The 15392-nt window shown below is 40.5% G+C and overlaps 1 protein-coding gene across 2 annotated transcripts in view; it reads right to left on the bottom strand.

Moving 5' to 3' along the window:
* SLC41A2 (solute carrier family 41 member 2) overlaps positions 1–15392 on the bottom strand; it is a 1208246-nt gene that overhangs the window by 571464 nt on the left and 621390 nt on the right. For both annotated transcript variants that reach the window (XM_044087830.1, XM_044087831.1), the window contains exon 7: positions 8769–8916. In XM_044087830.1, the coding sequence (XP_043943765.1) occupies positions 8769–8916 (148 nt within the window). The remainder of the gene's footprint in view (positions 1–8768; positions 8917–15392) is intronic.

Genomic DNA, 15392 nt, shown 5'->3' with positions numbered 1-15392 from the left:
TCTGCAAACACAGTTTACTACTAAGAAGAAAAAACAAAGAAATTTGGAAATAATTTACACCTGCTCCACACAATATACATAAGCACAGACAAATTTATTGTGCTGTTTAAGAGACAGCGTTAAGAGAAAGAGCCAAGAGCAAATGTCCTTTATGTAGGCAAACTAGTTGGAGATGTGTAGGTAAGTGAAGCAAATCAACAGGATTACAAAAGATGACTAAGGAACAGAAAACCCATTTAAAGTGCATACTGAAGTATCAAGGATAACTCGGGCCAAGACCATCAATACTCACTATAGTGAGAATACAACCTAGAAAGGACAAAGATTCAGAAGTAATGCGTGGACAAAAGAAGAGAGAGAGAGAGAGTTCACATGCTAAATAATACGAGTAAATATGAAAACAATCCCAAAAAGTTCTGGCAAGCAATTAACTCACTCCTCCACCCAGGTAAACCTACAACCCCAGAACCAACAACCAATAACCAAAGTGTAAGTACTGCCTCACAAACCAACACCTACTTTATAAACACCATCCTCTCTCCTTAGTTACAGGGAACAGTTCCACCCCTCTGTCTCTTCCACCTAATAAGGAAACTAACAACCTTTTTGACCTCAAACCTGTCCCAACTAACTCCATAACAACAATGCTGAAAAAAACTAAAACCTTCTTCCTTAGCAGCTGACCAACCCCCCAATGAGTACCTCAAATTGTCAGCTGATGCCATAGCTCTGCCCATCTCCACTCTGGTAAATAAGTCAATAGCAGAACAATATGTCCCAAAATTATGGAAACTTTCCTATATCACTCCTCTACACAAAGGAGGAACATCAACAGAATTATTTATTTATTTATTTTATTTTACATTTGTTAACCGGGGGTGTCTGACTGAGCCGAAAAGGCCTTTTTTTTCAGCAGAGGCCCGGGGAGAAAAGCTCCACAAATAAAAATTACAGATACATTTAGTTAGACATGATCAGTATACACACAAATTACAAAAGACATGTTTTTACAGTGGTATGCGGCACATCAACAGTTACAGTGGAGAGAGAGAACAAACAAAAAAAATATTAATTTAAAAATAAAGGTAATTAATAGATTTGTGGTGTACAGCTGAAATTTGGAACACAGGTAGAATACATACATAGTATATACAGGTACAGTACATACATTGTAGATTAGCCAGTGTTTGTGAGTAAGAGTGAAAACTATTATCAAGTACTCTATGTTTATTATGTGTACCTATGTGTCTGTAATTAAACAATTACAGACCCATAGCAATCCTTTCCCCCTGTGTCAAAATTCTGGAAAAATGTAACCACACTCAATTACTACAATACTTGTTATCACACAACCTTATCTCTCCCTCCCAACAAGGTTTCAGACCAAAACACAGCACCAGCACAGCCCTAAGTAATTTCTCTAACACCATCAACCAACTGAGAAATTCAAATCAGCAAGTAGCATCAATCTTCTTATGTCTCCCATCAGAAACTCCTTAGTACTCTTGCCTTACTAAACCTATCAAAGGCTTCCCTCTCCTGGTTCCTAAGCTATCTTTCTGACAGACAACAAGCTGTACAATGGAAATCCGAACTCTCACCACTTTTGTCTGTCTTGTTGGAGTCCCCCAAGGGTCCATACTAGGATCCCTTCTTTTCATCATCTTCTCTAATGATCTAGCCTCATCCACAACACATGCTAAAGTAGTTCAGTATGTGGATGATTCAACTTTAATCTGTTTAACAGATATCTTACCAGACCTCCAAATAGAAGCCCAACAAGCTTTTAATGATATAGAAACATATCTAAATAAATCACAACTAATCCTTAACCCCAAAAAGACACAGTTAATGCTATTTACCAGTAGCAAACAATTAATGACAACCCCTTCTTTCACAATTCTCTCAGCAAACAACACAGTCATCCAACCAGTTGAGCATACAAAACTTGGAGTGACAACTAACAACAAACTCAGATTTGACCAACACATAGCTACCACAATTAAGAAAGTTCACATCAAACTTGGATCACTGTACAGAAGCAAGCCATTCCTCACTGACAATACCAGACTAGCCATATCCAGGACCTTCCTCCTCTCTACGCTTCTATATGCTTTGCCCCTCTTTACCAACTTAAAAATATCAGACTTAACCAAACTGGAAACTTGCTACAACAAAATAGCCCATTTCGCAGCCAATCTTCCCCACCAAATCCACCACTGTATTGCTATACATAAATTAAATAAGCTTGAGCTACCTAACCTTCTTCATCTCTACCAACTTAAATTCACACACAATATCATCTTCCATCCTGACAGTTGCCCATCCCTCAAGGAAAGTACAGTTTTGTACCTACCATAAATGTAGATGTCCGATAGGTATGCAACTGCAGTCCTGACATATGGGTTGTCCTGCCTCAGGCAGCCCTTCGGTTGGCCGGATTCCAAAGTCTGGGTCCGGCGTCGGCTGATGGCCCTTTCCCGACGTCAGGCGCCTGGGGTATAAAAGCACCAGCCGCCTTCTTCTTCAGTGTTTCTTGCCCCAGATGCCAGGTGCCCTCTAAGGAAGGCTAAATTTTTGAAAACAGAAAAAATTCCAGACAAGTACAACAACATAAAAACAAATACACCATAAAAGATTACCCCAGGTAGCTAAAATGAGGGGTAGAAACCCAAAAGAATACCACAGAGGGGTAGGTGGGAGGGAAAACCTGACTGCAGTTGCATACCTATCGGACAGCTACATTTATGGTAGGTACAAAACTGTACTATGTCCTTCAAGGATGCAACTGCAGTCCTGACATATGGGTTGAATACCACAGCCAACCTGGGGGTGGTAAGCACTAAGACAAAGATGGTGTAGCTAAAATGCCCTGCAGGACTGCAGAAGCAAACCCTGCTCTGGATCTGGAATATAAAGGCAGGTTGTAATGTTTGGAAAATGTATGCACGGAGCTCCATGTAGCAGCTTCTAAAATGTCCTTTGTTGCCACTCCTCTTAAAAAGGCTGTGGAGGTGGCTATAGCTCTGGTGGAATGTGGCCTGATGTCAGATGGCACAGTTTTTCCATGAAAAGAGTAGCAGAATCGAAAGCAATTTCCAATCCATTTAGAAATTGTCTGTTTGGAAATTGCTTTTCCCTGCAATCCAGCAGCAAGCTACAAAAAGCTGGTCAGATTTTCTGAAAGACTTTGTTCTGTCCAAGTAGTAGCGCAACTGTCTGTGTATGTCCAAGGTGTGCAGAAGTCTCTCTCCTTTATTTTGAGGATTGGGAAAGAAGGTAGACAGGTGAATAGCTTGATTCAGGGACACCCTGGATACCACCTTTGGCATGAATGACGGATTGGTTCTCAAAGAAACTCTGTCCTGATGAAAAATGAGAAATGGTTGTATTGCCATAAGGGCCTGTAGCTCAGAGACTCTTCTTGCTGAGGTTACTGTCAGAAGGAAAGCTGTCTTCCAAGACAGAAATTGCAACTCTGAAGATGCTGCTGGTTCAAAGGGAGGAAGAGTTAATTTTTCCAGCATGAAGTTGAGGTCCCATGCAGGCACTGGTGGTTTCCTTGGAGGGTTGATGTTCTTTATACCTCTTAGAAACTGTCTTAGCAATGGGTGAGAAAATACAGGTGGATCAGTGTTATATTTGGCAGATATTGCTGAAGCATGTATTTTTATGGAAGAATATGAAAGGCCATTGTGGAGCATTTCAGCCAAATATTCTAGGATCTGTGGAATGCTCATCACTGATGGGTCTTGACCCTTTTGCTGTTCCAGATAAGAAATCTCTTCCATTTTGCTGAGTATGTTTTTCTAGTGGAAGGTCTGCGTGCCTCCAGGATGATATCTTTTACCCTTTTGGAAAGTGTATCCTGAGGAATAGTCATGGAATCTTCCAAGCTGTCAGCTTCAATGTTTTCAAGCTGGGGTGTAGTGTTCTGTAATTGTGCTGTGTCAGAAGAAGTGGCCATTGAGGAAGTAGCCCGCAGTTGGTGTGTGTCAAGCTCCGTAGCAGTGGGTACCAGTGTTGTCTTGGCCAGTCTGGAGCTATCAGTATGACTTTCGGTTGCTCTGTCTTGATCTTTAGTAACACCTTGGTCACCAAAGGAAGAGGTGGGAAGGCATATAGTGTTAGAGAGTTCCAACTGAAGGAGAGAGCGTCCACCTTCCATGCTTGAGGATGGTATGTCCTTGTGCAAAACTTTTTCAGATGGTGATTGAGGTGGGAGGCAAAAAGATCTATATCCGGCCTTCCCCATGCTTGAGTTATTTGTAAGAAAATGTCCGGATGCAGCATCCATTCGTGTGGATCCATGATGTTTCTGCTTAGGCTGTCCGCCAGAACATTGTCCTTCCCTAGTACAAACTGGGATTGTAGCTCTATTTTCAATTGTAGGGAAATATCCCAGAGATTCATTGCCAGTCTGCAAAGAGGGTAGGAATGGGTACCTCCTTGCTTGTTTATGTACCACATAACTGTGGTATTGTCTGTCTTTATTAGTAGATGGCCCTGATGCATGAACATTTTGAAGGTCTTGATTGCATGTATCACTGCCAGCATTTCTTTTTGGTTGATGTGCAGGTGCTTTTCTTTTTGTGTCCATTGTCCTTGAATGCATCTGCCCTCCATGTGCACCCCCCATCCATGGTCTGAGGCGTCTGTTATGGTTTGACTTGTATGAGGCTTGCTGAAAGGCAGACCTTTGTTTATCTGGCTTGCTTGAGCCCACCACAGAAATTCCTTTTGAAGGCATGGAATGAGTGGGATCAATGCTTCCAGGCTGTGGCTGTGTTGAAACCATAGACTTTTTAGATACCATTGTAGTTTCCTCATATGCAGCCTTGCATGTGGAATCAGAAGAATGCAAGATGCCATGAAACCCAGGGCCTGCAGGATTTTCCTTGCAGTCATCTGGGTGTGTGTTATAATTTTCTGAAGTATTCTGGTAATTGCTTTTGTTTTTCTTTTGTCAGAAACGCCATCTGGGTGTTTGTGTCCAGTGTGGCACCCAGGAAAGTTATTTGTTGGGATGGTACGAGACTTGATTTCTGAATATTGACTGTGTATCCCAAGGCCTGCAGTAGGTGAATGACATAGTCCAAGTTTTTTAACAAGGCTTGTTGGCTGTCCGCTTGTATAAGGCAGTCGTCCAGGTAAGGGTATATTTGTATCCCCAGAAGTCTGCAATGTGCAATTACTGATGACAGGCATTTCGTGAACACTCTGGGCGCAGTAGATAAGCCAAAGGGCAATGCTGAGAATTGATAATGCTCTGAGCCTGCAAGAAATCTGAGGTATCTTCTGCAACTTTGTCTGATTGGGACATGCAGGTATGCCTCCTTGAGGTCCAGAGTTACCAGCCAAGACCCCTTGCCCAGCATGGGAAGGAGTTGCTGTAAAGTCAGCATTTTGAATTTTGGCACAATAAGGTAAGTATTCAGTGCGGACAAGTCCAGAATGGGTCTCCATTGGTTTTCTTTTCTTGGAACAAGGAACAGTCTTGAATAAAATCCTTGGCCTTGTTCTGCAGAAGGAACCTTTTCTATTGCTCTTATTTGAAGTAGGTTTGTTATTTGTTTGAGTGCCTCTGCCCTTTGATTTGGTGGCAGGTTTGGCCTGCCATGTCTTGTTGGTAGTGTATGAAAATGGAATCTGTATCCTTTGTCTGTTATGTCCAGTATCCATTTGTCCTTTGTAATATTGTGCCAATTTTGTGAGAATAAAGATAATTTTCTGCCCAAAGATGCTTCTAATTGAGCCCTGGATGGCGGAGTCAAAGTCAAGTCATTGAGATTGTCCCTGCGGAGCAGTGGAAGGTCCTGCCCCACCTCTCTGGTTCGGAGGCTGCCATTGACGTCCTCTGTAGGAGCCTCGAGTTTGCCCTCTGCCACGTCTGTTTTTGCCTCTTTGAAATTTGTCTGTGTCTGGAAAGGACCAATGCTTAGAAGGCCAATTCCTGCTGAATCTTGGAGGCTGTACCTGGAGGAAATCTTTGACTGTTTGCACTGATTTTGCCTTTTCCTCTATTTTCTTTAAAACCTCTTGTGCAGTAGCACCAAATAGCTTATGTTTCTCTAGTGGTGCGTCCAAAAGCTTAATTTTTCACATGGTCTGGCAATGTTTGTTCCTTTAACCAAGCATGTCTGCGTATGACCACACCCTGTCATTGCTGCTCTACATGAAGCTTCCAATGCATCATATCCACACTGAAGGAAATGGTTGCTAACCTGCTGAGTATTATGAACCAATTCCTGTAACCCCTTTCTATCTAATGGTTCAGGGGAAGCCAATTTCTTTTGCAAGTCATCCAACATGTATTCCTGATACTGAATCATATGAAATTGACAATTTAATGCTCGCATAGAAAGGGTGGAAGATGTATATACTTTCTTGCCCCACCTTTCTAAAGCCCTAGAATCTCTTTCGAAGGAAGTGGATTCTTAGCAGTAGTGGAGGAAACCCCTTAGGCCCTGAGAAATAGTTTCCAGCAGCACAGCCCTTGTACAGAAATTGATGTGTGTCTGGGACCCTGTAGTACCTGTCTGGCTTGACAGGAGCAGGGGAGGAGTCAGGAAACACTAGATTCTAAGTACACATCATCTAAAACATTTAAAACTGGAGGAATAGCTAAGGGTCTATGCTGAGGTAGCTTTAAAATTCCCTTAACCTTTTCCTAGAATCTGAGTATTCTTGGCCTTGCCATTTGAAGTGTTCCCTCATGGAATGAAGCATTTCAAAGGAAAACTTCTCAGGAGGAGAAGCAGAGGGAATGGATTCCTCCGCATCAGAAGAGGCCAGGAAGGCCTCCTCCTGGGAGTCAGAATGTGCAGGATCCCCTGAGGCCTCATCGGAGGACTGGGGATCTACCTGCTCAACCCTAGGCCTCTTGACAGAAGGCGGCTGAGAGCCTCTATCTGGATGTGGCTGAGAACCCCTAATTAAAGAAATAAGGTCCTCAGCTAAACTTAAAATTTGAGAACCAGAAGTGGATCCCAGAGAAACAGATCTTGGAGGGAGAGACTTAGCCTGTTTGGCAGCCTTACGTGTGGGCCTTAATGGACATAGACACTGGAGGCCTGGCAGCCCTGCTGGAGAAGTCTTATCCACTGAAATGGTGTTAGAAATATCCCGGTCTCAGAGGGGAGAACAGAAACCGGCACCAAGCTGGCCTCCGGTACTGAAGTAACCGGTGGGGGCGGTGTCGTCGGTCTGCAGCGGTTGTGAAACCGGCTCAGAAGAGACCGAGACACTAGCGGTAGGCCTAAGCGTGGTGTCGGCGCGACGGCGCGGACCCACGGGTGTCGGTCCTTATCCTTCCGTTTTAGGTAAATGTGCTGTCGGAAGCTCGGCGGCATGATAACAGCAATCTTCCCAAAATAATCCTGTGCAAACTCTGTCCGGCGGCCCTAAGTGCGTTTATTGAAAGAAGCACAAGCTGTACAGGCTGAGGCGTTGTGTTCTGGGCCTAGGCAGGGTAAGCAGTAAGAGTGGAAATCCTTATGAGGTATTTGTTTCCCACAAGTTAAACAATTATTAACTTTTACAGTTTTATCTGACATCGGCTGAGGCAAGAAAAGGTCCCAGCTTTTGAAGACTTCAGTAGCTGAAAACACAGGAGCTGGACTGGACCCTGCCGAGGCGCTTTGCTTGCTTCTCTGCGCGGCGAAAGAAAGAAAGAGATGGAATCGGGCTGACGCTTGGGCCTCCCAGGCGCCTGACGCCGGGAAAAGGGCGACATCAGCAGACGGCAGACCCAGACTAAGGGCTGCCTGAGGCAGGACAACCCATATGTCAGGACTGCAGTTGCATCCTTGAAGGACATCTTGTTGTTCACTACTCATGCCTACGAAGTCGAAGATCTGCAGACAGAAACATTCTCACAGTAAACAAAGCTAACAACACTCACGGTAAAGCTCTATTCTCAAATCAAATAGCCAAATTATGAAACTCTCTACCCCACACCCTCCAAAACATACCTGAATCTACCAGTTTTAAACAACTACTATTTGAACATCTGTCCAAGAACTGGCATTACTCCTGTGTCAAACCTGACTGACAAGATATCTACAACTCTCTCAACACACTGTCCACTCCTTACCTAATTTTCTCCCTCTACTCAGTGTTTATTACTACTCACAAATAAATTTATATAAAGGAAATCTTATTTGGTCATAACTACTATTTAATATGTACACACTACTATTTTTTCTCACAGTGATCTTCACTGAAATGGTTGTGTTTTTCTTTTTGAGCCTGTATCTACTAGACAACTGTATTGAATACTACTTTGTATAGACTAACTAGATGTGTATTCTGCATCTTACCATACGTACACTATTGTACTATCTAATTACTGTATATTGCTTGTAGTTCTGTAGAGCTTTTCTCCCCAGGCCTCCCCTGAAAATGGGCTTCTGGCCCAGCCGGACTTTCCTGGTAAATAAATAAATAAATGAGTAGTCAAAAAGGTGTAGAATAAGAAAGTACCCATTGTACACTAACTGCTGTTTAACTTCAGGATGAAACGAACAAAGTAAGAAGACTTTTTATGAACTTGGTAGAACAGAATAGATAAGGATGTGGAATACACTTAAATGGCAGACTGAAAATGCAAACAGTCTCTTCTTGTCAAAACCAATACAGTGTAGAGGGTCAATGCATATTCCTGTAGTGTACACACAAGGCAAGAAAATAAAAAATCGTCACACAACAGAATAAATAAAAAACAGATCAGCTAAAAAATTTATGAAAATGAATTGTGGTACACTAACCTGCTAATAACCATTGCAGTTATGACTGGTTCCCACCCTGAACGTAGAAGAATTCTTGTAGCTGGATGCTTGATAGACACTGCAATCCAAACGGGGGTCAGAGCCAAGAAAAATACACCAACCAAAGGAGATACGTAGATTTTTGTCTCTGAAAGCAGGGTTTAAAATGCTGTAAAAAAGGATCTGCATTGCTTTCTTTCCATAACAGCAAGTGTGCAAAATGTAAAGACTACTTACACATTTACATGCATACTTTGTCCCTTTACTTAAATTATATATATATATATATATATATATATATATATATATATATATATGTGTGTGTATGTATGGAATTATGTAATGCACTGTAAAATGTTTTAACACCTACAATAAGACTATTACATTTATCATAACATTGAGTCCATTTATCCATGTAGCACTTAACAGGATTATACACTGAAATCCTAGTCCCCAGCATTAACAAATGGATATCTACCAGGAAAACAGGCAAAAACTAAATAATGCTGTAAATTAGATGACTGCTCATTGCCATTCAAAAATGAGCATACTGATTGGACAGCCCAACTAGTGTGCCCGTTATAAATCAGGTTTATACCAAAAGAAAAAAGTCCATCCACTGAAGTACCACTGAGCATCCAGACATTCTACTGGTATTTGCTGAGAGACACAGCAATATACAAGAAAAATCAGGTACATTATACAAAACTAAAGAATCAGAAACATTCCTGATTTTCACTGACCTCCACAAAATCTCAATGGTAAAAAGTAGAAAACACAGCAACAGAGATTCTCCCTCTCCTGCCTTGCTACTCCTGCACTGTAATGATGTTGTGTCATGTGCATGCGTGGGAATGTAACTCCCATACAAATGCACAGTACATCACTAAACCAGGAAGAACATGGAGAAACGCAACAGTGCTGTTATACAAAGACATTAACTAAGAAAGATAAGCAATTTCTTTCTTAATCATTGTACAATAACAATAATCCGCACCTGCGTGTGGCTATAGCAGGATTTACCCACACCCACTTGTGGATTACTGCTTAATTAGAAGTAGTCACATAAAAGAAATGCACAGTGGTGTTCATGAAAGTAATATCTGCCTCAGGGTAGTATAACCTCAAGACATCTTTTGCATTGTTTGCAGTTTGCTTATGTAACAACATTCAAGCTTTCATTGCTCACAACTCGAGTATCCTATAACTGTTAGCATAATTCAGCATTCACTAATTGGTCCTTATACAGATTCAAATGTTTAACAATCTTGACAGTGTTAGATAAAAAAAAAATACTAATAAAGACAACCATTTGGTACTGAAACTGTTATAAACAAGCTGCATGATTTTGTCCCAATGAGATGGCTGTGCAGCAAGGGCTGAGGATGTCTGAGGAAGCTGGATGGAAAATATACAGACATCATTAGGGATAATTTCCCTACTTATGTGGCTGCAAAAGGAAACCTAATTAATGCACTAATTTCTTGCAAAGGATTTTCTTAGATAACTCACACAATAGGTCTCCATACTGTGTGGTACAAGGCACAAGGTCTTTGCTTGGCCTTGCCGCAAGTACTGTATCATCTATAGATTCCTTTTTTATTTACAGATTTTTTTGAAATGCAGAAAGAAAAAATGAAATTGCCAAGCCTTATGAAGTGATGGGCAAACAGTGTATCCCCCAGTGCAGGGGGCTTTGACCTCTGCATCTACTTAAGTAATTTCATAATTCTCATAATCTTAGAGGAAATATTTCAACAGCATAGTCATCAGACAAAAAGGAAAATATGGAACCAACAGATAACTCTTGCATTTCATACTATACAGGGCCAAGATCTATCTGCATACTGCGTCAGAAAGATTTCATCCATAACCCTCACAACAGTATACACAGATGTACACTGAAGGCAGGTCAATTACCAGTCACAAGGTTGAGCATCATATATAAAGAAAGACAAGGATACAATCTAAGCAGTATGTATAAACTACAGAAACAAACATGCATCAATACAATAAAGATCTATGGGAATATTGTAAAGTCTGTCACCACTACAGGTGAACAGCGATGCAATAACTAATATTAGAAAATGATCTTAAGAAACTGTAGCTCTAACTGGCTGAACTGCTCAAAACGTCAGGTTGTTAACGCACAAAGCCTGATACATTAAGGTCCAACATGTTCAGACATAATTCATGAGCACATGACTGCAGTTTCCAAAAAATGCACAGCGACCCAATGTACAAGAGCATACAGGAAAAGAAAACACTAACATGTTAATGGAGCAAAAGAAAATGTCCACAGTCTTTGATCCATGAACTAAAAATAAAGTGATCAAATGAAATAAAAAGAAGTATAATCAATATTCTACAACCAAATGAAGTACTAAATTAAATAAGAAAAAGTGCAATACAAACATGTTTAATGGAAAATCCCACGTTGAACATTGAAATGTTTCTGCAAAACCACAATCCTAAACATATCAAACTTTATAAATAAAGCAGTTAAAATTATAAAATGATCAATGAAACAGCAGGAAGAAAAAGGCAAACATGCTACACTAATTTACACAGCACAAGTGCACACTACACCACTGCAAAGAAATAAATTTATATAGGCAAAATATGACAAAGCAGAACAAAAAGCAAAAGCTCTAATAATCCCAAGTTACATGTAAAAACAAAGTGACCATAAAAGAAATGAAAACCGCTGCAGGACCAAACTATACAAGGAATAAATACTACCCTTCCCACTACCACTACTACCAAAGTTCAAGGAAAGCAGGTAAATGCATGGGAAAGAAGAGCTGAGCTCAGCATTACAAAAAATAACAGAAAGAGAACAGCAGTCACAATAAAGAAATTAGTAATTCAAGTAATCAATAAAAAGGCTGAACAATGTCACAAAAATAAATAACCTTCAATAAAAAACAACAAAATACAAGAGTCATACTTTCCTATAAAATTTAGATATCTCCTACTCTTCCCAACTCAATACTGTACAATTTATAAATACCCTGCATGCAATACCATACTCATTTAGTCATAATTACTGTTAAATAGTTAGCAGATCACATTTGTATTCAAAAGCACTGCATAACTTGCAAATCTGCATATTTATGCCTGCTTGTTGTGTCTTGTTACTTTTGCTTACCCTTGGTAAATGAGGTTGGGTCTGTAATTGGCCCACTGTGGTCAGTGCTCTACTACAGTAAATAAATAAATAAATAAAAAATAAAAATACTTTAAAAGTTAAATGAAAACAGCAGTGGCAATTAAGTAACCACACTCTTGCAAGTAACAGTAAAGCAAACAATAAAGAAATACATAAGAATTAAGAAAGGGGCTATTTTCTCAAATTTAACTTAACAAGCAGAAGATAAAAACAACTATGACCCTGGTTTGATTAGTTGTTCAGGTGTCCAAGGACTTACAGGGGAAAGGTGGGCATGCTTATCTGTGGAAGATAGCACACGTCTTAACACTCATCACATTAGATCCCCAGCAGAGGCTGGGGACAACATGGAAGAGGTGTTGTCCTAAATGGGAATAGGTGAGGGACACTGGCTGAGTCATAGCAGAGGCAAATCTTCACTGCAGACTTGTCCCTTAGATGCATACAGACCTGTAAGGGAAAACTGGGAAATTAAGGCTTAAGTTAAAAATACCGCTTTGAAGCAGTACAATGTTGCACCAGGATGTCTCGACCGGTTTACCTTTATATTACTGATATGTACAAGTTCGATCGCAAGAAGGTCGAAAGTGCATTTTCAAAATCACAGAATGTCAACAAAAAATGGTCCGAATTTGCAATGAGCGAATGCACATAGGTATTCGCTCATTGCAGATTTGGTACTTCAGGTGCAGATCGCACTATAGCGGGGATCGGGAAATGAACCCTTTCCCTCACTGTAGTGCGATCTTGGCGTTAGTACATTAAAGTAGGGGGGTGTGGGGGTGCTGGGGGGCTTGCCTCCCTGCATAACGATGTGTAGTGTAATTTTAGTTCGAAAATCATGGAATCTGGTTTTCCAGATTTTGATTTTCGAACTTTAGTGATGTTCAACTTTGATTTTTGCAGTTTAAAGTCGCACAATAGTGCGTTCGTAGTTGTTATTCTCGGTAATTTAAAGGTAAACAGTCTCAACCTTCTCACCAGCCCTGAGTATGGGTCAGAGCAAGTTCAGAGGTGGAAGACGAGAATCTGGCAGACACAGTAGATGAAGAAAAGCACCTTTGTCAGCTGTTGGGTCAGCTGCAGTCAGCTGCAGGGTGGAAGACTGAAAAACAAACAAAAATAGAAAAGGCGTTACAGTGGCCACTTTAAGTGCAATTATGCCTTCCAAGGTGAGTACTACAGGAAAAGGTGGACCTTACAAAGGTGTGAAGGCCACCCATTAGTGACATTCGGCCTCACAACATCCTGTGGTGATGGATTCTGTTATTTTCCCTCCATGTTAGGTATCACTGCTTACACATAACATTAACCCATCATGTACATTTTATGAACATGTAACACCAGTAACATAGTGTAAATGTTTTAGTATGTTACCACCTTAGCAGCCTATTCCTGAGGGGTGCTGCATCCAAAATGGTGCTCATACTCCAGCAGTGAGAAGACTTCAAAGCATCTGAAACTGAACTGCACTCCCCAGACAAATAAATCCTGTAAATTTCAACCCATAGCTTTTGTGACGAACCTCCACTAGACGAGTAATCAAGGAGCCTCAATTCTCACCACTGGCAACAGTGGGGGATGTACACTTAGAGGATGACTGGTACACACACAGTACTTCTAGATGCAACTCTCTGCATCGAGTCCAATTTCCCTTAAGAGCACACAGAGACCACAGTCAGTCTGGGGCTGGTTTCTCCCTTTTTATCCAGATCGCCACTAACAGTCCCCACTGGTGCAGCTACAGAGTTAAGATGTCAGCTGAGTGACCAAGCCAATACCTCCAGCACCCAATCTGTCCACCCAGTGCTTCATGTCCCTGCCCAAGTAGGTGACACACATACTCTTTGAGGTTTGATTTACACACACACACACACACACACACACACACACACACACACACACACACACACACACACACACACACACACACACACACCTGGGAAAGGCTGGCACAGGTTTACTAGCTATGACCCCTTCTGCTCAGACTATAAGGTAGTTTCCACTGCCACCAGTCACTCCTTATCAGCTACTTTAAGGCACTTAAAGGGTGTCCAATCTTACTGTGAAATATTAATACTAATACAAATGGTAGTTTGACCAAGAGCAAGGCTGTTAGGAGTGGCCCACACAGTGTCACCAAATAAATATGCAAGGACTCTCATAACTTAAATATCTGTACACAGATCAGCCACAATGAAAGTTTTAAATATATTTAATAATAAATAATAAAAGAACAAGGCAATATTAAATATATACTTACAGTGACATCAGAGTTCAAAACCACAGCAAATATTTAATATAACTCTGCAGTACAGGCTCACACAAATAAAGAAAAACAAAATCTAAACTAAGCTTCACTATATTCTTGACTATATCTAATTTAATTATACTATTCCCTAGTAACGTACTTACTATAGAGCAAAGCAGATGTGATGAATGGTTTCTTTTGTTGTCAGGTCCAAGACAGAATGCAGAATGCTCTGTCTCACTAAGAGACTTCTCAAATTAAGATCTAAAATATTACTTCTGGGATAGCTTGCATAATTACATAATTTCTTGTCATCTGACTTCTAGTTCCCTGGTAAAACCCCATTGCTGAAGCTGGCAGTATTTGACATCTACCTGTAAGAATATACAGACAAGGATTTTGCTCAGATCTTTGCCAGATGCTGGAAGTCATAACACAACTGCATTCCTTCATGCTTCCAAAGTGCAATTAGTTCACTCCAAAGACAATACAGAAATCTTCCTACTACAGACTGTGTCAATAACTGCACTGAAACCTGTCAAATAGCCTCTTTTATGGCCTAGCCTATAAAGTAATTTAATTTCAGATATTTTTCTAAAGTTTGCTGGACTGAGGATAACCTCCTGTATTGCAGCTTCCACAGTTAAAATATATACATGTAAACAGTTACAACAGTGCAGGTACATTTCTGTTCTCTTCCAGTAGGGCACACTGTGAATATATTTCCAACACTGCACTCAACAAATACCTTTTCAACACACGTCTGTACAAGCAGTTTGATATACACATGACATACAGTTCTAATACATGTGTAACACAAGTATCTTATATGACATACAGTTTTAATGCATTTGTAACACCAGCATCTTGTTAGTTTGATAATCACAAATGACATATAATTATTTACAAAATTCCAGCTAGTTGTGCTGGCAGTATCTCCTTTTATTACTGCTTCAAAAAATGTTTTTCACTATGTAAGTAACAAAATATTGCTACAAATATCAGTGGGATCACAAAGCTCCCTGGAAGCAACTCTTGAGGCCAATACCTCAAAAGCAGTGCAATATATGCCCTTTAAAACAACACAAATGTGTCTACAATCACAATCCACTATTAAAGATGACACCGGACATGATTTGAGTCTTCATGATGAAAAAATTGCAATAAATTCTTATGATCACAAGAGAAAGTTCACTTCATT

Source organism: Protopterus annectens, chromosome 11.part0 (genome assembly GCF_019279795.1).
Source record: "Protopterus annectens isolate FY-2018-M chromosome 11.part0, PAN1.0, whole genome shotgun sequence".
Lineage (NCBI taxonomy): Eukaryota > Metazoa > Chordata > Ceratodontiformes > Protopteridae > Protopterus > Protopterus annectens.
Note: the sequence above shows the minus strand (reverse complement) of the source record. Positions and strands in the feature narration are given on the sequence as shown.